This window comes from Neoarius graeffei, chromosome 9 (assembly GCF_027579695.1).
Source record: "Neoarius graeffei isolate fNeoGra1 chromosome 9, fNeoGra1.pri, whole genome shotgun sequence".
NCBI lineage: Eukaryota > Metazoa > Chordata > Actinopteri > Siluriformes > Ariidae > Neoarius > Neoarius graeffei.
Window position 1 is genome coordinate 27,446,558 of NC_083577.1, and position 25,640 is coordinate 27,472,197.

The 25,640-nt window shown below is 43.7% G+C and overlaps 1 protein-coding gene across 1 annotated transcript in view; it reads right to left on the minus strand.

The window, feature by feature from the left end:
- Window positions 1-506: 506 nt before the first annotated feature.
- The window catches only part of efnb2a (ephrin-B2a), a 26,592-nt gene continuing 1,458 nt past the window's right edge, over window positions 507-25,640 (minus strand). The window contains exons 2-5 of the mRNA XM_060929238.1: window positions 19,539-19,822; window positions 7,616-7,708; window positions 7,190-7,291; window positions 507-4,457 (exon numbers count right to left, since the gene is read on the minus strand). Of these exons, the coding sequence (XP_060785221.1) occupies window positions 4,051-4,457; window positions 7,190-7,291; window positions 7,616-7,708; window positions 19,539-19,822 (886 nt within the window). The 3' untranslated portion in view covers window positions 507-4,050. The remainder of the gene's footprint in view (window positions 4,458-7,189; window positions 7,292-7,615; window positions 7,709-19,538; window positions 19,823-25,640) is intronic.

Here is a 25,640-nt window from a genome sequence, read left to right on the forward strand (position 1 = left end):
GCAGGCAAGCTGGAGCCTATCCCAGCTGACTACGGGCGAAAGGCGGGGTACACCCTGGACAAGTCGCCAGGTCATTACAGGGCTGACACATAGACACAGACAACCATTCACACTCACGGTCAGTTTAGAGTCACCAGTTAACCTAACCTGCATGTCTTTGGACTGTGGGGGAAACCGGAGCACCCGGAGGAAACCCACGCGGACACGGGGAGAACATGCAAACTCCACACAGAAAGGCCCTCGCCAGCCACGGGGCTCGAACCCAGGACCTTCTTGCTGTGAGGCGACAGCGCTAACCACTACACCACCGTGCCGCCCCTCGCTGGAGTTGCAAAGGTTTAATCCAAACCTCAATAACTCAAAAACAACGAACAACATGAATGTTATTTTACAGCTAAAGCAGTCCCTACGTGCAAAAACATTACAGAACCCCGGTGTAGAAAGTATCGCACAACTCATAAAGAAGGGATTTACCTGTCGGAAAAAAAGCGAGACCAACTAGAGAGTTCCATAGGAAAAACATTTTATTGAAAAACATTTTCAGTTTGTAACAGACTGGTGGAATGTGTGTGTGTGTTTTAACTGTTTCATGGCCTGACCAGATCTCACTGGAAGGGAAAGGAAGGGAAGTTAAGGGAAAGGGGCGGAGCTACAGCCACTGGGAAAACCACAGCGACAGACGGACAAACGGGAAGTGTGAGGAAAGACAAACCCAACCATAATACTGAATTTGTGTACAAACTAGACAGAAATGAAGTCAAATACAAACAAAAACCAAGAACTAATTAAATAAATATCTATGGTACACACGTATGGCACAAATATGCAGCAGTTGGTTTGGCAACTTTCTTCTTTTTTTTTTTTTTAATAAAACCAAATTACCATGGAAACAGTGCAAAGGGGCGGGGCGTTAGGGCCGAGGACTTCAGACGAGCGCTAGCTAAAATACATAGCAAAAAATTCCAATTTTATACAAAACATCTTACTATGCGTTTATAAAAAAATGTTATGTTGGGTCTGTTGTTGATATTTACACAATATATTTATCCAAAAAAAAAAAAGTAGTATTCTGTGTTTCACTGTGTCGTTTTCAACCCCGTCCTTTGTATTTTTATTTACTTAAAAAGAAAACATGTGAATAAGGCTATCATTTGAACCAGGGATCCATATACAATACAAACATTAATTTATTTACAGCTTTCTTACCTACAGGTGTACGGTGCAAAAAATTACTGAGTCATCTGAACTCGGGATGAGGAAATGAGCAAGGCATTTTACAGTAGCCTGAAGACGCTTCACTTTGCATTTCACAAACATCCGAGTTTCCAAAGGCGGCACAACTGGACGAATCTCATTCCTCTCGTTAGGCTTTCAGAGGAATGTTTGCGAGGTGCTTAGTAAAGAACGGCCTTCAGATTTAAAGAAACTAAGAAGATTGTCGTTTATTTTTAGTTCCATATCAGACAGCAACCAAAGGTGTGTGTTCTGTAATATGACTTTCAAAGCATCTGCTCAATTTTGTGGATGTGTTTTTTCACAGTTTACCTCATATCAACTGGACAAACTAAAAAAAAAAAATCCTCACTGAAAGAAATCTGCTTTATAAAAAGAAAACGATCTCAGGAAAAAAAGGAAACACAACAGGATTGTGTTGTTTTGTTTATGTTGTATTGTTTTTGTTTAATTTCACTCATTTCAGTGGATAAGAACACTTTTCCATAGGTGTAAGCATTTCATTTTGTCTCTCAATTGTTACAAAAATAAATAAAAATTGCATATTTGCTTATTTTGTGGCCTCTTACAGAGGCACAAACCTCAGATCCCACAAGGCTTGGCTTCTTGGCGAGATTCGACAATCTCCATGAAACAGATGGAAATGAAAAATATGAACAATTAATACGTGACCATGGCGACGCACGGCCAGATCTCTGCTTATGTCGAGTTATCCAAATCTCTAAAGTCCACGGCAGGTGAACCTTATCAATGCGTGAAGTGTCAATGAGAGAAATACAACAAATAGTTCAATAGAAAGGTTCACGTGTACAACCACACACACTGTTACGCTGACCAGAGCGGTTTCTCGTGATCGCTGAGGGACGAGCACATAGAGGATTGTGGGAATCCACCCAGTCGGTCCCATGGGTGCAGCTACAGACTCCACTTGGCTACTTCTTCGCCTGCCAGCAGCTCAACATGTCCGTGTCTAGGGAGTAGCACCAAAGTTGCCCCTTCTTTTTTTATCTCTCACAATTTTAGCCTGAGCTAATTCCCTTCGTAACTCTTGTCCGGTGCCCTCCTTCCCACTTGAGAGGCCTAATTTCAACCCAAAACTCTCTGAGCTTCATCAAACAAGACAGCCAGGCTAGAGGAGCTGGTTTAGTTTATCCTCGCTAAGCAAGATTGTGCCAGACTTGCCTTTCCTCCACTCTTTTTGGCCCTTCCTTCTCATTCCTTTCGGCTATTTTAAAACCCAACGTGCTGTTTTCTCTCGGGCTTTCTTTCCCAAGCTGCCCCGTTCCTGGCCATATGTGTCAGTATGTGTAGTATATATGGTTCAAAAGGCAACTATTTGTGTAAAGACTGATCGCATTTGGTGTGAATGGGGAGGGGGGGTGATAAATGTTTCAAAAAAAAAGAAAAAATGGGAAAGGTCTACGTTTGCATAATGTGCCTGCTTGCTTATTAAGTTATTAATATCTGCCTGGACATTTGTGTGCTCTGTGTATCATAAATAAGTTCTTTCTATTTCTTTCTGTCTGCTTCCACGTTTTTTTTTTGTTGTTGTTGTTGTTGGTTTTTTTTAAACTCTCATCTCCTCCATTTTAATGTACAACTAAACAAAATCAACATAACAACATGTTAATTAAGTCTTGTCTCGTTAAAAAAAAAAAAGTAAATAATAACTATAATAATTATGCTAATAGCAATGCGTCAGATGACCCTGTGCTTTTGCATGAGTATGACAGCACCAGTTCATCAGAAAGGGATTTGTGAAAATATATCGGTGAGAGTGATGATGATAATAATGGCGGTTAGACAGTTATTGCCGATGCCACCATTTTACTAACTGTCACTCACTCTCGTGTGTGTGTGTGTGTCATACTGTATGCGCCAGGTGGTAGTTTTTTGTTTTTTTTTTGAAAAGTGCTGCTAAAGTGTTCACATCTTCCTCCTACTTTCCAATAACACCCCCCCCCACTCTCTCTAGCCCTTGGCTTCGAATTTACATGAGTGAAATGTGTGCGATGTCAGAGTGTGTGTGTGTGTGTGTGTGTGTGTGTATCCCACAACGTACAAAGAGCACAAATTAACCAGCACAATAGGATCTCTATGACAATACCTAGATCTATCAAACGAATCTGCACGCGAGCCATATTGGGAATGACGAAGAGAAATGCGAGTAAGACATATGACCATACGCAAAGCCTTCAAGTAACAGGAGAGAAAAGAAGTTTGCGAGATGAAGGGAGAGTGGAAACGAGAGAAAAAAAAAAAAAAAAACGGTGACCAAGAAGGCGAGCGAAACAGGTGATGTCCGTGTGTGTTAAGGTCCGACAGTGCGTCCGAAGAGTCCTGTTTCCTCAAAGTCCACTTCCTGTATGCGTGACCAATGAACCCAGGAGCGTCCCCACGACAGGCAGCAGTTCGCAGTCAGGGCTCCTTGATTGTTTGTTTACTTGAGTCACTTCATTCTGTCGCTCTTATTTTGTCCTTCTCCTCATAAGGAGAGTCACCCTTGTCCCCTCACCGCTTTAAACACGGGCCCCGAACACATCCCCACCTCACAAAGACACATCATTTAGTGCACGTGTTTCTTTTTTGTTACTAATCGTGAGGGGGTTGAAAGCAGCAGCCTCACTCCACCGCTTAAAAACTCTACACTGAAGAATAATAAGGAATATTCGGAAAAAAAAAAAAAACAAACAAAAAAAGTTTACGACAGCCACGAGAAGAAGCTCAGAGTGAGCTTCGTCACCCGCCCCCAATGGGGAGGGGCTGATTCATCGAGGGGGCAACAGGGTGAAGGTTCAAAGTTGAGTCCTCAGTCTTTCACACCTTGTAGTAGATGTTAGCGGGGCTCTGAGGAGGCATTTCCTGGACGATGTAGACGGGGTGGCCGTAATCGCCGCTCACTTTCTCGTAGTGCGGGCAGAACACGCTGTCGGCCGTCCTCAGCGGGATGATGATGTCGCTGGGCTCGGAACCGTTGTTGTTGCCGCCGCCTCTTTTGGGTGTGGCGAGCGAGCCGAGCGACAGCGTGGTGGTGTGAGGGGGCGAGTGCTTGCCGTGGCGCCGCCGGTGTTTGAGCAGCAGCACTACCAGCGTGGCCACGATGGCCACGGCGATCACGCAAACCGAGGCGATGCTGGCGAGCACAGCCACCTCCGAGCCGATCACTGATGATGATTTACCTCCACTGCCACCGTCGACTGTCTCACTCTCGTGTTGAGACACTCCTGTGGAGAAAAACGACAGCGGGTCACAACACACGGATGATGCACGTTCAGCACATTTATTATAAGGACACGTTCTAGGTGCAGCTTGGAGAAGTCCATCAACTCAACAACATGTTCTCCTTTAACTCAAATGTACAGAAATATGGAAATTATTATACCCCCCCCGAAGGACGGGAGGTATACTGTTTTTTTGTTTGTTTGTTTGTTTGTTTGTTTAACCTCTGTCCATCCATCAGTCCATATCTCTGTATTTCTGTCTGTCCGAAACACCCTTTTTCTCAGCAACCACAAATCATAGCCACTTGGTACCAAACTTCAGCTTGGGGTTCTATACCATGTATACTGTTTTCAGGTCTGTCGCACATCGACTTCCTGTTTACCGACTGAATGTATTTACGAAACATACAGGGTGCATTTACAAAATTTTCGTAACACTTTTCTCAGCAACTACAAATCGCAACTGCTTGATATTTGGTACCGAGCTTCAGCTTGGGGTTCTATACCGTGTATACCGTTTTCAGGTCTGTCGCACATCGACTTCCTGTTTACCGACTGAATGTATTTACGAAACATACAGGGTGCATTTACAAAATTTTCGTAACACTTTTCTCAGCAACTACAAATCGCAACTGCTTGATATTTGGTAAGGAGCTTCAGCTTGGGGTTCTATACCTTGTATACCGTTTTCAGGTCTGTCGCAGATCAACTTCCTGTTTACCGACTGAATGTATTTACGAAACATACAGGGTGCATTTACAAAATTTTCGTAACACTTTTCTCAGCAACTACAAATTGCAACTGCTTGATATTTGGTACCGAGCTTCAGCTTGGGGTTCTATACTGTGTATACCGTTTTCAGGTCTGTCGCACATCGACTTCCTGTTTACCGACTGAATGTATTTACGAAACATACAGGGTGCATTTACAAAATTTTCGTAACACTTTTCTCAGCAACTACAAATCGCAACTGCTTGATATTTGGTAAGGAGCTTCAGCTTGGGGTTCTATACCTTGTATACCGTTTTCAGGTCTGTCGCAGATCAACTTCCTGTTTACCGACTGAATGTATTTACGAAACATACAGGGTGCATTTACAAAATTTTCGTAACACTTTTCTCAGCAACTACAAATCACAACTGCTTGATATTTGGTACCGAGCTTCAGCTTGGGGTTCTGTACCATGTATACCGTTTTCAGGTCTGTCGCACATCGACTTCCTGTTTACCGACTGAATGTATTTACGAAACATACAGGGTGCATTTACAAAATTTTCGTAACACTTTTCTCAGCAACTACAAATCACAACTGCTTGATATTTGGTACCGAGCTTCAGCTTGGGGTTCTATATCGTGTATACCATTTTCAGGTCTGTCGCACATCGACTTCCTGTTTACCGACTGAATGTATTTACGAAACATACAGGGTGCATTTACAAAATTTTCGTAACACTTTTCTCAGCAACTACAAATCACACCTGCTTGATATTTGGTACAGAGCTTCAGCTTGGGGTTCTATATCGTGTATACCGTTTTCAGGTCTGTCGCACATCGACTTCCTGTTTACCGACTGAATGTATTTACGAAACATACAGGGTGCATTTACAAAATTTTCGTAACACTTTTCTCAGCAACTACAAATCACACCTGCTTGATATTTGGTACCGAGCTTCAGCCTGGGGTTCTATACCGTGTATACCGTTTTCAGGTCTGTCGCACATCGACTTCCTGTTTACCGACTGAATGTATTTACGAAATATACAGGGTGCATTTACAAAATTTTCTTAATACTTTTCTCAGCAACTACAAATCACACCTGCTTGATATTTGGTACCAAACTTCAGCTTGCAGTTCTATACCGTATATATCGTTTTCAAGTCTGTCACACACTGACTTCCTGTTTACAGACCGACTGTATCTACGAAACATATCGGGTGGATTTTGACGCTATTTCAAAATGACAGTTTACCAGGATGCTATGTGAAATCCCTGGGGAGAGACACTGCTCTTTATTTACTTGTTTCAGGGTTCATTATTTGTTGAAGTCAACATTCATAATAAGTGTCCTATTCCTTCGATTGCCTGCATTCTGATATAAGCGAAGGGGGGGGGCACATAAGTGAGCAGTAGCTCACAGTTGATCTTGTTATTATTAGCTTAAAAATGCATTCTAGCTGAACTCATCTGATTTTTTTTTTTTTAATTCAATTCTGAAATGCTGTTTCAGGTTTAAATTCGGACGCGCTACATTTATAGGTATTCTGTTTTCCGGACCTTGTGGGACTCAGCGTGGCTCGCTGGACTGATTGCGCGCTTTGGGCTGCTTTACAAGTGGATTATGCTGCCTAAGACACTCCACTCAAATGACTTTGACACCCATATGCTGCTTTTTGGACGGGACGGCAGCGGAGGGAGTAGGGGGTAGAGCGAGACAGAGATGCTGAGGTATGCAGAGTGTGTGTATGTGTTTTGCGTATGCGTGTCACGTTGTTTTGTGTTAGGAGGGTTTGTGTTTGTGAGAACACTCAGACAGACGGTTGAGCAGCTACGCTCTCAAAGAAGAAGAAGAAGAAGAAGAAGAGGGAGCTGAGATGATTACAGGGACTCGGGTTTATATACTTTTATAGGCGACGTTTAATTACTGGCTCCCTTTACACCACACAAACACACACTCTGATCAAGTACACATGAAAAGTGTGCGCGTGCACACACACACTTCTCGAGTCTGTAACACACCTGGTTGGTCGATCACTTCGTTGGAATTACCGTTGCCCGTGTCTGTGTATTTGGGCGGATGTTTGGTGGGATACTCTTTCGGTGGTAGTGGGTCTGACGGGTCTGTGTAAAACACACAAATCAGAATCAGAACCATGATGAATGAGGTGGTGTGTGTGTGTGTGAATTAGTGTGTGCTATTCTAAATGAAATTGTGTGGCATAAGCGTGCAGGTTAATTAACATGGCAGGCACTTGAGGGTTTTTCACTGACCTTCAGCATTGTATGTGTGTGTACGTGTGTGTGTGTAGGTGTGACCTGCTGAAATCGTTGTGCCTGTCAATGATTAATCAGTAATTACAGGGCGGGGTCTTTACAACACAAAGACTCATGCTGTCACAGGAACCCGCCCATAGAAATGTGGAGCAAGATGCCGAGTCTACTCACTCTGTCCGACCTTCATGACGATTTTCATGGACTTCGTTTTACACACCCCTCCTTCCTGGTTCTCCAGGCCCTCCATCGTTCCGTTCGATGTTGCTGAAAGAGAAAGACGACAAGGTCAAGCCGCTGCTGAGCAACCGAGTGGAGCTAAACCGTGTCGCCCTTAGGCCAACGTTCTAAAAAAATTAAAAAATTAATAAATAAATAAAACAAAACGAATGGATCCCAAATGGCTCGTTTGAGCATGTGCTCGAGCTACATGGCATAAAACCTTCACGGGCTTTAGAACGGTTTCTTTTGAGTGCCCAGAATTCCTGTGGCCTTGGCTGCGGGATTCGCTGATGGGAAGTATGTTTATTACAGACTTCACCACAGTTGTCTCTTTGGACGCTAGTTGTATTGTAGCGCTGATGTTACATTAATAGCAGAACAATAAATACCCAAATGTATTTATTGATTTATTTTTAATGATTTTGGATGAGTAAAGATAAAATGATGACCGGCATAACAACATCCTAGATGTTTATATCAGGCGTCTGACTCTGACTTGGACTCGTGCATTAACTGCATTCGGACTAGTAAATTGGAGACGAGGCCTTGGATTTTTTCTTTCTTTATTTTTTGTAACAGGCCATAACAATTTGGCATGAGATATTTATATCTACATTAAGTTTTATGCTAATTTTGTCCAAGAGAACGCACGTTCACCTGTTCATACGTCATGTTCAGGAACAAACTAGCGTTAATGGCGGTAAAATGCCTGGAGAGAAGCCCCTAGGATCGTCCGCTTTGCTTATACAGACTTCTCGTGCAGTGGGAAAAAATGCACTGCTATGTGTTCCGTATGTAGAAGAACTATCGAGGAGACGACGGGGACGACCTCGAACTTCAATCGTCGTTTGGCGAGACTCCACCCAGAGAAGGAAGTGACGTGCTATGTTCATTGCCCTGTTGATAGTGGGCGGGGCTTGCTTGCGGAGCTTTTTATCTGTAGCCTGTTGACCAAAATGGTGCAGTCGAGCAGGAACGTTAGTCCAACACAGTAGCAGAGACGCTTTCACATAAAGGCAGCAACAGCTGACGTCACATGGTGCGGTTGGAGTCTTGTTCTCGGGCTCGACTCGGATCAATAGTGGACTCGACTCGGACTCGACCCGAAATTTTCTTTAATGTCTCGGACTTAAACACTGGGGACTCGGGTTCGAGGTTTAGTGACTCGACTACAACACTGGTTTATATATCAGTCACAATAACCTTATGACAGACATAATAACAGTATCCATGTTTTTGGGTTTTTTTTAAATTAATATTTCTTTTTGCGGGCGGCACGGTGGTGTAGTGGTTAGCGCTGTCGCCTCACAGCAAGAAGGTCCGGGTTCGAGCCCCGTGGCTGGCGAGGGCCTTTCTGTGCGGAGTTTGCATGTTCTCCCCGTATCCACATGGGTTTCCTCCAGGTGCTCCGGTTTCCCCCACAGTCCAAAGACATGCAGGTTAGGTTAACTGGTGACTCTAAATTGACCGTAGGTGTGAATGTGAGTGTGAATGGTTGTCTATGTGTCAGCCCTGTGATGACCTGGCGACTTGTCCAGGGTGTACCCCGCCTTTCGCCCGTAGTCAGCTGGGATAGGCTCCAGCTTGCCTGCGACCCTGTAGAACAGGATAAAGCAGCTACAGATAATGAGATGAGATGAGATTTCTTTTTGCTTGTTTATTTGTCTTATACCAATACTAGCAAAACTATGCCAGACACAGCAGTAGCCGGGTTTCCATTGCAATTTTGCGTAAAATAGAAGCGAAATTTAAAACATTGTAAGGAAAACCAAACAACAACAACTGTGAGTAATTTTGTGTTTCCATTGAGTGATGCTATGTGATTCAAGCTGGGTTTCTCCTGTCTTCATAGCTCTCACATCGCGTTCTTTATTCTGAAAGGAAGCGTTTCCATTTCCTTTTCAGGTCATGTGACTTAAATGCGAAAAATGCGTTTCCACTTCAATTTGGTGAAATATTGCTTTATTGAATTGCTTACAAAAAAAAAGGCACCTCATGACAGCGTGATTTTTTTTTTTTTTTTGGAGAATTTTTCAAAATTCACATGCTCCCATTACTTGCTTTATCGTTCGCAATTTCAAATTGGGCCTCAAGCAAGTTAACAGAAACACGGTTGATAACATAGTACCAAAGAAATCATCTGTTTTTTTGTTCTTTTGTTCATTTTAATAATTGATAAATTATACCAAATATACAAATGACCAACAATAATATACAGTAGTTATATGGAGGGTTGGGTGTTTGTTTGTTTTTTTTGTTTCGTTTCTTTAATATTTGTGTTCATTTGTAATAAATCACAAGCTCTCCGTCCACGTCTTAGTAACTTTCTTTGTTTTCCCTCTCCTCATCTAATCGTGTTTATATTTCGCATTTAGACGCGATGATCGATCACCGTGACTAAAGGCCTCTGCATGCTCTTGCGACAAGGCTTTCGCAGATAGCTTTTCGCAGACAGTTGTAATTTATCGTTGAGCGGGGAGTAATAGGCGTGCGCGATGTTATTCACCGGCACAACGCAAGGGGGCGCGAAGTCGCTAGGAGTAGTTGGTGGGTGTGGTTAGTGGAGTGTTTATCCTCCGGTTACTTATAATGACTAGAACCTTTTTTTTTTTTATAATGACTAGAACTGGAGTCGTATAGATGTACGTACTTCCTCAATCAACCGCTCTTCATGCTGCTCCATCTTCGCTCATGTTTTTAAAAATGCCGGTCGTGAAAACAAACCAAACCGGGAAAGTAGGGAAGCGGAAGTGCGTGTACAGCGGATGTAGAGTGGACCAATCAGAGCCCTCTTGTCTGCGACGCTGTCTGCGAGGCTTCTGCGGTGGTCACAATTTTTGGGAGGTGCGCGCAGAGCGTCTGCGAAGGTGGGGGGGCTACGCAGACACTCTCTGCGACGCTATCTGCGAGGACTGGGTTGTCAGCATAAATTGGCCTTAAGACTCCGTCGTCAGCCGTTCTCTGTTTGCGATGTTCTCGTTTTAATTTCAAATGACTTGAAATCAAGCTGTTTTCGTCCCAAAATCACGAGCTTGAGCAAAATATCTACGTGTTCGGTGAAACAGATACCAAAATATTTGATAAATGGGAGGTGGTAAAGCATGTAACTCAGTATTGAGCTGTGAGTGTGTTATAACTCGGTAAATCTGTATGTGGTTTCGAGACAGGTGTGTGTGTGTGTGTGTGTGTGGGTGAGAGAGAGAGAAAGAGAGTGTGCGAGTGTGTCTGAGTGTCTCGTGGTTTGCAGTCTATCAGGTCAGTAACACAGAGGTAACGAGCTGCCAGGGGCTTTAGTGTTTGGCCTCAGAGAGAGCGAGAGAGCGAGAGAGACTTCAAGCTCGCTCTTATAGTTTTTGTTCCTTTTTATTGACTTCATTTTCTTTCTCAACATCCTTTCCTTTTTTTTCTTTCCTGCACAAACAAATGACTGTGCTCTCTCTCTCTCTCTCTCTCCTTCGATACTTTCGTTCGTGCTTCAGAGGAGACGAGTCTCTTACACGTAAAGCTTCTTAATAACTTATTTTCCTTTCAGCTAGTTGATTTGATTTCATATTTCACTTGTAACACACACTCACACTCAGGAACTGGCACTACAGAACACACACACACACACTTTTTTTTTCATCAGGTGTTTGACCCAAGTTTCTCAACATGTGTGTATATATATATATATGAGTGATTCCACGCTTATGGGTACTGAAATGGGGACATGAACTTATTTTTAAAAATTCACCTAAAACCATTTCTTTTTTTACCATCAGGTCACAAAACATGTAATCTTTAATGAATGATATGTTAAAAGATAACTTTAATTTTCTGAGATGTAATAAAAACATATTTATATGCCAAAGTCAGAACGTAACAGAAGTGTTGTGGACATATAGATTCTCAATTTTAACAATGTAGAATTACTTTTTGAAACATAGGAAGGTGATGTTTTAGCAAATATAATTAATAAACATGTGTAGTAGAATAAACATACACATTCTTTCAATAAGATTAACATGGTATATAGCTAGATTGTAATTAATTTGTAACAGACGCGAGATGGACAATCGTAACAGAAGTAATGGAACAGACATCATTTTGGAACTCATAGGCTTGACTTTGGCATATAAATATGTTTTTATTACATCTCAGAAAATTAAAGTTATCTTTTAACATATCATTCATTAAAGATTACATGTTTTGTGACCTGATGGTAAAAAAAGAAATGGTTTTAGGTGAATAAGTTCATGTCCCCATTTCAGTACCCATGTATATATATATGTATGTTTGTGTGTGTGTGTGTGTGTGTGTCTCTGAGTGAGATATCTTACACTCCATCCATGAGACAGCATCTGAGGAAGATGGATCATGGGACGGGGAGCGAGAGAGAAGGCATCGTGAGTTGCCATTTATGAAAAAAAAAAGAGGCAGTGAGAGAGAGAACGAGAGCGCGGAGCCCGAACGACAGAGACGCTGAACGTCGAAAGCTGTGTGTCTGCAATCAGTCAAATGTCCGTGCACATTTTCAGCTCCATTTTCTTAGACTAGCTCTCACTGCTCAGCCATCTGGCCCCTACAGAGTGCAAATTAGCCTCGTAACACACTCACTCACACACACACACACACACACACACACGTCCATAGAGGAAGAAAAAGACATCGGATCGGTCATGACACATCACACAAGGAGGATAATGATGGACTCATGATTCTAGAAGTCACAAGCACTGAGGGTGAACACACACACACACACACACACACACACACACACACACACACACAGTGAACTAGCAATGAGCTAAAACTTTAACAGTCTGGTAATCTTGATACTGAACAGCGCAGCCCGTAAACAACAAGACCATAAAACACACACACACACACACACACACGAAGAGCGAGCTATGATATTAATGATGCAGTTATTCACTGATGACCCTATCGCCATGGCACCGGGGTCACCAAGCCCTCAGCCCATGTGCTCCTAATCAGCATCGACACTAATAAGAGACGGCATCAACTCTCTCTCTCTCTCTCTCTCTCTCACACACACACACACACACACACACACACGACTGAGTGTTGCTCTGACCCTCACACCTGCCCGCTGTCTATGCCAGCACTCCTCTCCACCTGTCCACACACACTTGATTCAATAATCTCAGTACAAATGCTTGTGAGTATCACAGCGACGGTGTGCACTTTTTTTTCTCCTCCGACCAACTGCACTGCTCCGCTTTCTTTTTTCCCCCTTCAGTAAAATCCCCCTTGGGTTTTTTGTTTTTTTCCCCCTCGCCTTTTTACTGTTGCTCGTGCTTCCGTGTGCTCCCGTTTCCCGTCTTGCCTGACGCGCTTTAAAACTGTCTGACCGTGAAAAGAGCTGCGCTCGAATCGTAAATAAACCGCAACTGGACAAAACATCATGACATAAATCGTGTAGCGTGAAAATGCCGTCGTCATCGCGCTTCCAGACATCACATGCAACTCGAGAGGACAGTCTCGGGGTTTTCGAACTTCCCTGCGCAAAGTACGCTCGCTCACACGTCCGCGTGCGTGCGCGCCGTGTGACGAGGCCTGTCATAATTTAAACAGACAAAAAGTAATTACACTGCTGATGGAATTCCTCTCGCGCTCTTATCCGGCGCTAGAAATGCCGCCTCTGTCCTCTCTTTCTCATTCTGTCTCTCTGTTCGATCATTCACCATCTCTCTCTCTCTCCATATTTAGATCATGTTGCTCAATCTCTCGCTTAGTTCCCGGCTCTTTCTGTCTGTCAGACAACATTAGCTCAAGTTAATCTGCACACACACACACACACACACACACACACACACACACACACACACACACAGGCTCAACCATGTCAGTCTGCTGATTAACAATAGGAGAGCCTTGACAGACACAAACCAGAAAACAACACACACACACACACACACACACACACAGTTTGCGTACAGTAATCCAGGTTCCTACTGTGCATGCCTTAATGATGACAGACAGACTAATGACAGTATGGTTTCTTTTAATTTGCCTACAGATTGTACTCAGTATGCTGTCTGTTTTTCTGTCTGTCAGTCCATCCGTCCTGTGAGCTAAACCATTAGGATTAATGAATTTCTGATTGAACACTGAGCCCAGAAACTCAACTTCTTCTTTCGAACGTTCACAGAAAACAGCACTCGCACTCCTCTGCACTAGGGTTGCCAACCGTCCCGTATTGGGCGGGACATCCTGTTTTTCGGGTCATTTTATTTTGTCCCGTCAGGGACAGATCCTGCCCCTCACTCCAATGCTATGGTGTATGGTTATTGCCGTGAGAAGCGCTATTACCGGTATCGCGAGTCGCGGTCATCTGCGATTTAAAATCATTCACTGTCAAAGGCTGCCATATCCTGAATTTTTAAGCTATGGACCCTTTTCACGTGACGTCACGACAAAAGCGGCCGCCATTTTGGACATGTACTGCCAGTAGTTTACCACAGCCAGCATTGAGAAAGTGTTTATTTTCAGCAAGACTTCCATCATGCCACTATATTGTTGTGCACCTGGATGTAGTAACCATCAACAAACAAGGCAAGGGTTATCGTTTTATCGGATCCCGGTAGATGCTGACCGACGGAGAAGATGGATAGCGGCATACCAACGCTTGTGTAGTGACCACTTTGTTGGAGGTAAGACGAATAAAATTAGCCAGAAAAGGCACTACATTGCTGTTAACATTCCATTCTAGTTTACTGTAATTATGATCTGGCAGCTATTTACACCAGATCCAGTGTAAATAGCTGCCGGAGCCAACGTCTGAGGTTCCGCGGCCAGCCAGAGCGTGCTCCGGCAAGCTCGGACGTTGGCTCCGGCAACTATTTACACTGGATCCGGTGTAAATAGCTGCCAGATCATAATTACAGTAAACTAGTAAATACAGTTTTCTGCATCTCGCTCCTTTTTCTTTTATGTTTGTCGCCTTCCTCGCATTCAAACCGATTCGAGCCGAAGTCCACTACATGTCCAAAATGGCGGTCGCGTTTACGAAGGTCACGTGACTGAAAAGGGTCTATACTGACAAAATAGGCATCAAATTAAACTAGAGCAGATGGTGCAGCCAGTAGGGCTGTAACGATATGCGTATCGAAATCGAAATCGCGATACGCAGAGCCACGATCCGTATCGCGATACAAGAAGGCAGAATCGCGGTACACCCTTTCAAACTTCTCCTCAGCCCAAAAACAGAGGCGCTTCCAAACTTCAATTTATGAATACTTTACTTTTTATTTAAATTACATTTTAAACTTACTTAAATTACTTTTATTTTTTTATATCTATTAGTAAGTCGTTTTTTCGCCGACCTGCGACAATCTTCTGCGAGTCACGCAACGTCCACACTCGCCACTGGCAGAGCATTCATTTCTTTTAAGCGGTCGCCATTCTGGTTGTGACGCGGGGAGCGAATCTGTAAACGAGCAGCTCATTGGCTGGCTAGGTGTGCCACAAGCCAATCACAATCACTTGACCGGAAAGGCATGCAGTGTTGCCAGATTGGGCGGGTTTAGGTGCTTTTTGGCTGGTTTTGAACATATGTTGGGGTGGAAAACGTTAGCAATATCTGGCAACACTGAAGGCATGTCTGCTTGGGCGGAAGCCTTCTGCGGCAGTTACATTTTGACACGCGAGCAATGTTTCACCATAAAAATTCCGTAATTTCCATCTGTTTTCCGCGATCACAGAAAATCATTGGCCCTATGAGAGTGAGACAGTGAGAGAGCCACCCCCCCCCAAAAAAAAATCTTAACGGATTTACACGATTTGGAAAAATGACTTTTTCAGAACCGAAAAAAACAGAGCTTCCGGCTCAACAGTATTATTTTGAGAAATAAAACAGTCTTTGGATTTACATTTGTTCATTTTTGCATACATATTACTCATTCTCTGCAGTGGTCTGAATTATTTGTTATTAAATAGTTAATGTAAGTAAATAAATGTTAATAAGTCAAATTTACTACTTTAAAAAAACATTTAAAAAAAAAAGTGGGCGTATCGAATCGTGGGTCAAAAATCGCGATACGAATCGACTCGTGAGTTGGGTGTATCGTTACAGCCCTAGCAGCCAGTGGATACAGCCTAACTGTTCGATAAGGATAGCAGATAGCTTAAAAAAACCCTTCTGAAACAGGATAGACCTCAGCCTATAGAAGGGGAGCTTTTCTGCCTCACTCCTGCCTTTGTGATGTCTTTCTCTCTTCTTCTTCTTCTGCTATGAAGCATTGCACAAGGTTCTTAGGGTTTTCAAATGGACAATTAAGCAAATATCAGGGTTTTACACCTACAGCAAATACTTTTTCAGGTTATGACATTGCCTTCATAAATATGGCCTGATGAATTATTTGGCCAAAGTTTAAAAGAGAAAAATGAGACAATAATATTAGAATTGTGTGTTATTTTGCAGTAAGTTACTTTAAAATATCCATTAATCGGTCTATTCATTTTTAAAAGCTCTATTTTAGAAATGAATTTGGAGTGGCCTACATTTGAAACCCTCACCTAAAGGCGATCCGGTAACTATTTGGGGGCGCTGGGGTGCGCGTACAGGGCCTGTACCGGTACTTGTCCGCACCCGGAACAAAGTGTCCCTCGTTTGGATATGAGAAAGTTGGCAACCCTACTCTGCACACACGCGCACGCACAATCCTCCAGCTGCAGGCCATCATTGTGCGAGAGAAAAAGAAGCAATTAACATCTCCAGTGGAGAAAAATGGCCCGTTTCTTCAGCCGCACTCTGCTCTGTCTTCCCTCCCGTTCCCGTAATTCTCTGCTCCTGCATTAGCGCCTGCTCAGGAGCTCAGTTGAGGCCTGGAATGAACGAGCGAGAGAGAAGAAAAAGGCTGAATTTGCACGGGCAGCAAAAATTGGATTTCCTCCTCTGTGGGTTCCTCCTTTTTTTTTTTTCCATGTATGCCGCGAAATCAGGAAGAGTGTCGTGTGAACTCTGGGAACGGTGTCTCTTTGGGTTGGTGTATGTTTGCTGTGCGTCTCCTGTATTTTCCTGTGTAATAACAAAGCGTGCTTGTAACGAATACATGTGCATGTTGGTGCGAGCGTGTGTGTGTGCAGTAAAGGGCCCACGGCTCAGTCAGCGCTCGGTTATTCTCATGGCATGACGTGCCTGAGAACATGAGTCTATGTCTGTGAGCTGAAGCATGTCTGTATAAATGGTAATTCGAGGCCCTTCGGGTTCAATTCGGAGACCTTTTTTTTTTTTTTTTTACAGTTCGACCATTTTCACCTCTCATACTACTGAGCAATCACAGCTGGAAGTCGACGTATGATGAGAAAATCTTAACCAGTCGTCCTGTACGCTCTGCAGTAGAACGAAAAACCAAACGAACCTAATGCTCAACAACGTCGCGGATGATTTAGGATAACGGGAGATGCACACACTCGAAGGATATTTTTATTAATAATTAAACGACGATAGCGTTCAGTAAAGGTGAAACCGCAAGCTGATCTGGGATGAAACGGAAACGCTGACAAGACGCAGTAATGCAGTATACATCCCTATTCCTTTACGTTAAAATAATCCTGAGTCTTCGTTGTGTATTAGCGTGCACTTTTTAAACGCTACGTGGATCACCGCAATCATAAATAAACAAGATGATCTGAAGAAATATTCCACTATTTCAACAATTCTTCTCCAAAGGCCTCGTCTCGGTTATTATTCACCGATATTCACCCGTATTTATTGATTTCAAACTTCAAAAGCAGCATGCAAATAGAACAACGGCGTGGCGCGGCCCGCTTTGAAATCGATCAAATGAATCACAATTCCACCTTAAAATTTTAGACCAAACCTCGCAGCATCTTTAACACTTTTAGGAGCAGCATTTTCTTTCATCATTTCTGACGGGGACGACGCGATCGGATGCCATTTTGCCGAGTCGCTCGAGGTGACAATCCAGAAATAATCTGAATCTCTCGACCGATCAGCGCACACGATTTCCTATAACCATCTCCGTATTTATACTAAGTATTTAACAGTCATTCCATGAAAATACGAGCCGATAGCGGCTAAAATCCGTGTACGACGAGATTGACTGGCTGGAATGACTGTTTTATTCTCGCCACATTTGCTGGATTTTGAGAAACGGAGTGGTTTTTTTTTTTTTGCACGTTTGAGAAATAAAATGTATACAAAACGTCCGACGAAATCGTTTCCGCTTAGAATGCAAACAAACCGAAAAAATGACAGGAGCAGTTTGTGAAAAATGCAATGACGATGATAATAATTCTTGGAAGAAGAAAAAAAAAGATACGTTCTCACCGTGAAATACTTTCATTCCATGTTTTGTTCCTTTTTTATTTTTGTACTTTTTGTGGTTTCGTTTTCGAGTAGTTTTTATTTCGTCCTCGGTTGCTTCAGCAACGCGCGCCGCCATTTTGCGTTACTCTACTCACCGCACATGAGCTGATATCCTAGTAGTAGAGTAGCCAATTAGAGCACGCAATTGCTGATATCCAGAGAATGTGGATAGAATAAATTTATTTATTTTTTTCGCAGTCCAAATCCTGCGCTCTGATTGGCTGGCGAGCGGGTCCGTATCCTACGGTACGGACCCCAGTTACGGACTTCTGTCAACTCGCTCGTTCACAACAACAACAAACATAGTAGCATTTTTTGTCAACATTTATCTTTTTTATCAGATATATTTATAAGATTATCAAAAATCTTATAAATTTTTGCCAGCATTTCTCAGGAGAATAGCGTTAATTTTACAGCATGGATAGCGATAACGACAGTGTTCACAGCGAAAGCGAGTTTTACTACCCTGAGGAAGAAGAAATAAAAGAAAACATTTCAGGAGAAAGCTAAAAACCTCTAACTGTTGCTAACGCCGAGCAAAAACATGGCTGAATCCTGAATGACTCCTATTTGTATAAATAGGGGACGACATAGGCGGCAAAATCTAGTTTTTTCCTGCCATGGAAGTGCACTTGTATACCGAGGAGGAAGCCATTTGCATTACAGCCGTGAATGAGGATTCAAAATGGCGGCTCGGCTCGGTTTTCCCTTTCGGGCGCTCTCGTTTTCTGTTAGAATTTGGTAAAGAAAAAAATAAATATATTATTTACCAGCTTAAGGTCGGTCCGTATGGTGAAATACCGTCACCTCAGCCTTGAATACTGACCTCGACCCAGAGGGCCTCGCTCAGTACTTTCAAGACCTCGGTCACGGTATTTCACCATACGGACCTCCCAGCTGCTAAATAACATACATACATATATATATATATATATATTATGTAGGGGCGGCACGGTGGTGTAGTGGTTAGCGCTGTCGCCTCACAGCAAGAAGGTCCGGGTTCGAGCCCCGTGGCCGGCGAAGGCCTTTCTGTGCGGAGTTTGCATGTTCTCCCCGTGTCCGCGTGGGTTTCCTCCGGGTGCTCCGGTTTCCCCCACAGTCCAAAGACATGCAGGTTAGTTTAACTGGTGACTCTAAATTGAGCGTAGGTGTGAATGTGAGTGTGAATGGTTGTCTGTGTCTATGTGTCAGCCCTGTGATGAGCTGGCGACTTGTCCAGGGTGTACCCCGCCTTTCGCCCGTAGTCAGCTGGGATAGGCTCCAGCTTGCCTGCGACCCTGTAGAACAGGATAAAGTGGCTAGAGATAATGAGATGAGATGAGATGAGATGAGATATAACAAGGAGTGTTCCAGCGCCTGTAGCTCGATCAGGACAGCGAATATCCGAATATGGTCGCAGCAGCCTTGTTGAAAAACACAGCACAAACAACACAAATCCGTCTTCGGTCTAAACGCCGCAACGACACGGCAAGCGACTCTAAACACCTACGTGATTGGACGCGACTGGTTGTGTGGATAATGATTGGCTGCGGTACTCACAGATGATGTAGTAGTCTTTCCCTCTGAAGAACTCCAGGCCCCACAGGTTCGGACTGAACTCCTGGAACTTGAGAGTGAATTTGACGTCCTGGTCGGGTTTGACGCAGTTCAGCAGCGGCGTGTCGGCCTTCGTCACCGTGCACGAGTCCAGCTGGTCGCGTGGAACCATGTAGAGTTTGTAGTACTCGACTCCGTCCATAGACCCGCCCTCCACTCGTGGACACACGATGTCCATTTTATCACCGATCTGAGGGTACAGGACTAAACCCTGACCTGGAACGAACCTTGAAGAAACGAGACAGAAAAGAAAGATCTGTTAGCCTTCATTTAACGTCGTCGCGATCCAAAATCGATGAAGTATCCGGACATTTAATAATTCAGCATAGTGATTAATTATTCATACGTCGTTATGAATCACAACACAGGTTCGGAACGCGACGGGGGAGGGGGAGGGGGGAAAATTCGTTTTGGCTCGTGCTGAAAAAGCAAGCGGGCCACGCTGACAGTGTTGTCGATGTACCTCCAGCTTGAGGGTTTAACTAGAAGCTGGTTGAAAGCCAGGCACCTACACGGAGGAGCTGCTAAACTCAGTGACATCATGAGAAAATGTGAAGAGATATGTAAAAGAAGCACACACCCACACACAAAACACATCCATTTGGAATAAGAACATGCTTTTGCACAATCTCCAGGCACATTATGTGTGTCTTGGGCAGATCTTGTTGTGCGCAAGTGTGTGTGTGTGTGTGTGTGTGTGTGTGTGTGAGGTGTTACATGTACAGATGGCTGCCTGACACTGCTATCTCTTTGATAGATCCGGTCATGCAAAGCGTCTTGTAAAATCGGCGCCGCAAAATAAAGCTCCCAACATCAGATTTCTATCTCTCTGTCCTGCCTTATCTTACCACCATTCTCTTTGGTGTGTGTGTGCGTGTGTGTGTGTGTGTGTGTGTGTGTGTGTGTGTGTGTGTGTGGGGAGAGCCACATATACTGTATACCGCAGCTTTGATGCAATACATAGTCGATTATATTGTCTGGGTTATCGGTGCAGCATTTTCAAACACAATGACTGCTCCATCAAGTTTCAGTCAACAACTCGTTCTGAATGCTATCTCTATGGGTGCGGGTAAACACACACACGCACAGAAAAACATACTGTACAGTCATACACTCATAGCAAGTTCTGCAAACGTGGCAGCTGATTTGAACTCTCACCCTGCATTTAAGCCAGTATATACGTATTTGAGTCAAAAGACGGCATCGAGTTGCTCCAAAATATGGTTGCAGTGACGTGGCGGAGGAAAAAAAACACATCACGTCCTTTTAGGAGAAATTCTCAAGCTACGCAATTGTTTTAACGCGATATTTCATCTGCTCTCGGAGTGCCGGCAGCGTCGAAACGCCACGATAATATTCGATTTGATTTCGTTCAAAAGTGCGGCACGGACAAGCCGACGAGGAAAAATGAACGATGGGCGAAATAAAAATACGATCCTTTGTGAAGCGCGCCGCTTCATCCGGGACGCGTTCGCAAACCCTTCTACACCTTCCACTAAAACCACTGACTAAACAAAGTTTCCCACTTGTGTTTGAGGCTCGTGGGAGTCACCCGAGCAGCAGTTATTTACACTCCTGACCTCTAACAGAGTCTCGAATAAGAATATCCCCCCCCAAAAAAAAAACATAAAAACATCGGGTGAGGGCTGAAAGCAAATAAAGGCCTCGTGTTTTGAAATGGCTTTAACGTGCTCTATAAGACACACTTAACCCCACATACCCTCTTTTGCTTTTCCTTCTTTTCTCCCTCGCTCACTTTTGTGCGCCTCAGATTTATAGCTGGTGTTGTAAACGTTTCAGCGAGCGTGCGTGGACGTAAAAAGAGAGGATCGCCGGGACAAAGGCAGGCGCGCGTTGGGCTCGGTTGAACGAGGCCGCAGCTGCGGAGGAACGTCACAGAGCAGCTCTCTGTGTGTGTGTGCGGGCTGTGAATGTGAGCGGTATGTCTAAAGAGGCTCGCGGACATCATCAGCCGTGTGAGGGGACACACGTGCCCCGAGTCGCTCGTCTTCGTCGTCTTTTCTTTACGCTCACGCTTTCACACGCTCCTTCCAAACATTTTTCGATACCCACGGAACAAAGGAGTGTATTTACTCGAGCGATGCGTAGAACTTGGAGTGTTTATATACACACGCGAGCGATAACAGAAAAACGAAGTCCAGGTGTGATAAACGGAGAACGAATCCTGCTCACATCTGGTTTTTTTGCACGTGGTGTGTGTGTGTGTGTGTGTGTATATATATATTTATAAATAATCCCCCCATTTCCTCTTTCGTGTGCGAGTCATGGTCGCCGGTGTCCCCCAACTTCCTCGAGCCGTGTCCGAGCCCCACACCTGTTCGCAGTAAAACCTGTTAGATCTTTGTTCCTCCATGACATTCTTCCTTGTCTCCGCATATCTCGGTGAAAGCAATCCTTCAATCCCTAAATCTTTCACTGTCCCCCTGACCCTTTGCTCTTCCCTTTCCTCTTTCCCGTTTGTTTTGTCCTCTCTTAATCTGCGCAGCTTAATCCTGAATTCTCAGAAAACACAGAGGATCGATGGTGAAAGACAGAACGAACAAAAGCGAGAGACGACGACGACAAAAAAAAAAGACTTTCAATTATCTGTGCAATATGGAGGGCCGTCAGATTGTGAAAGTTAATAATAAATGGTACCGAGTTTTTACATGCTGTCCGAGTAAAGGTGTGCGTGTACGGGGCGTGGGGTTATCTGTCTGCACCCCTGCTCATTCTTTTCTTCCTCCCTCGTTTACACTTGCTTTAATGACGGCTCCAGTCTCTGTTTGCTCGCTGACTGCAGATTTCCACCATTTTAATCACTAACTTTCCGCGTGTCCTATCAGAACCGCTCGGCTTCATACTTTTCTGTCGATCCCCCTCTTTTGTCTACTCATCATTTCTCTTTAACTCTCTTTATCTCTCTCGTGCAGGAATCCCTCTCATCCGCTGGCATCACGTGATTAAAACACTAGAAATGTATGGCTGTTTATTAGTGATGCGTTCTTCTCAGGCACCTCACACACACACACACACACACACACAAATTGAGTTCCCTTGTGATTCGAACGTTGAGAGCAGACGGGGGTTTAGGGGGTAGTTATTATTCATGGCCGATTCATCAGTCTCTGATGGACTATCTGCATGTGTATGCCTCCACACACACACACACACACTCAGCAGCCCCACCATGCCTCGCAAAAAGAGATGTAATCTGATAATGAAGAGACAGAGGAAGAGGGACAAGGGGAAATGGGTGAGAGAGGGAGGGAGAGACGGAGGGGGGGAACTCGGGCATCCTTTGACTGAAAACGTGTAGAGCAGACCTCGCTTTTGTTTCTCCGTCTCGACTACAAAATGGATTAGCGGCACGACTCGGCGAGGGAGGGGAGAAGGAAAGAGCGAGAAAGACGGAGTGATGGAGGAAGCTCAGGATCTTTATGGATCTCGTGCACCAAAGCAGTGAAGGAGGAAACGGCAAGCAATGTGCTTTACATCTGCACAGGGGACGAGACGGAAAGAGAGACAGCAAGCTCAAGAGATGGAAGGATTGAGACTCTCTCTCTCTCTTTAAATTACTCTTTACTCAGGTTCAACTCTACAGGAGCGATAGTCAGACTACAGTCATGTATCTATCTATCTATCTATTTGTTTCATCAGTGACGTTATGATTTATAAAAACGCCAACAGAAGCAGAAAACTCAAAAATCCCTTGCGATTCTTTCAACAGTACTCATTTTAAACACTGAATACGTGCAATGCCATAAATCATAATTATTTCTACTACAAATATGTTGCGATAAGCTAATAAATAAATCTTATTTATCAGGAGAAATATCTGATCATACCATATGCACTGTGTAAAAACTGATTAGACAGATGCAGGAGGGGAAAAAAAAAAAAAAACCTGAAGATTACTTCTCTGAACATGTATCATGAGTCCACCGTGTCTCCCTCGTTAGACTAGTCAGTAACTTTCCGGCACTTCAGACCACGAGAAAAGACATTAAAAATACCGAGGGCAAAAAATAAAAATTAAAAATAAGGGTTTTGTTTTTTTAAAAGCTGACGTATGTTGAGCACATGAAGCCACGGGCTTTGAGTCACTGGAGACATGACACACACATTTGCACGGCCTTTCCTTAGGGAACGAGCGCTCACACAAGGTCACTCGCGCCCCGCTGGGCCGTCGCTTTTATTTCTATTTAATTAACATGATTACCGACTGCTTAGCATTTTAATTTTTAATTTGTTCGTTTTGGACTTCGCTTGGTTGAAGGAATGAGAAATAATAGCTTACACAGGAAAATATCCTAAGTAAGACGACTCCAAGCAATAAACATCCTTTAGTTAGTAGCCTGTAATTACACACAGCCGATTAGAGCAGGCTATGTAATAAATTCATATTTTATGTGTAATATGGAAATCAATAAATATGGTTTCGAGGACTAAAAGGATGAAGCATGCTCTCAGTGTGGTAATGTACCGTACAGGATTTTCATGGTGTGTGTGTGTGTGTGTGTGTGTGTGTGTGTGTGTGTTAAAAGCCGGATATGCATTAGAGCAACACACTCGTGCATTTCTGCTGAAAAACCTAAGGGTCATGTCCCAAATCACACACGACTCAATAATCCAGCAGTAAGCTCCAGGACAGCAGACTGTCCCACTCCAGGCCTACTGCTGGGTAAACTGGGCTAAATCAGAGCATGTTACTATAGCTTGTTTACATCCTTTTCTTGCAAATATAAATAAAAACACTATTTTCACTATTTACATTAATGCAAGCCTCATCGCTAGAGGAACACTGAGACAGAATATTGACAATAAAGAGCAATAAATAAATAAATAAATAAATAAAAGTGCTCTAATGCCTGGACTCACCCTGAAGCTGATAAAGTACGGGACATGTTGACATTTGGTCATGTACAGTTTGGGACAGAGAGCTGATTCAACTGGATCCGACCGGACTGATCCGGGCTTTTGTTTTTATATCTATATCACTTCAGGGATTTAGCCTGTTAGCATATGAGATTAAACGGCTATTAAACAGTATGGGCGTAACCATGGCGACGGTGCGCGTTTGATGACGTAGCGTATGAACGTTGATGATGTGTGTGCTGGAGTCAGCGTCGCCTCCAGGGCTCTATCGGGGGGAGAGAGAGAGAGACAGAGAGAGACAGAGAGAGACATGACGGGAGCGGCGCACGAGTCGGAAGTCTGCAGTCTTCGCGCGCGCTTTACTCAAAGTCTCTACATCCAGAGAGGAGAAGCGTGTGCGTGAGAGAGAGAGACAGAGCGAGAGAGAGAGAGAGAGAGAGAGAGAGAGAGAGAGAGAGAGAGAGGGGAGTGCGCGCGTGCGTGCACACACACACTAATTACACCAATTACAGAATTATTGATCAGAAAAAAAAAGAAAAGAAAAGAAAAAAAAGGGGGGGGGGACATACTGGAGCGCGCGCATGAAATCAGGATAAATATCCTCGGCCTCTAACATGGGACACCTGTGACACCCAAAAGAGGAGAGGACAGAGGGAGAGGAGAGAAAAGGAAAGGAAAGAGGAGAGGAGAACTGAGAAAATAGGAGAGGAGAGAAAAGGAAAGGAAAGAGGAGAGAGAGAAGAAAAGAGGAGAGCAGGCCCGGCTGTGTGTGTATGTGTGTGTGTCTTGTCTTTATTCCCTCACGGTTTTATCCATGCACAATTTCCCCTCGGCCTGCGGCTCCTATTAAAACGTAAATAATATCACTAGAAATCTTCATCACACCCCGAACTCATTATTATTATTATTATTATTATTATTATTTACTCCGACTGTACAGATTTGTTCGTCCAAATTTCACCATGGAACCCTGAGTACATTTACAAACAGCTTAACTTAATACATTCTTCTCTTCTTGTTGTTGTTTACTTAATTAATTAATTAATTAATCCTTGTGTTTCTCTCTAGGCCCTGCCTGGGCGCGTGCAGCTCATACAGTAGGAGGAAAAAAAAAAAAACTTTGCTGAAGTGGAAGGTGCTGACTTCGTGGCACAGAGGTGCGACATT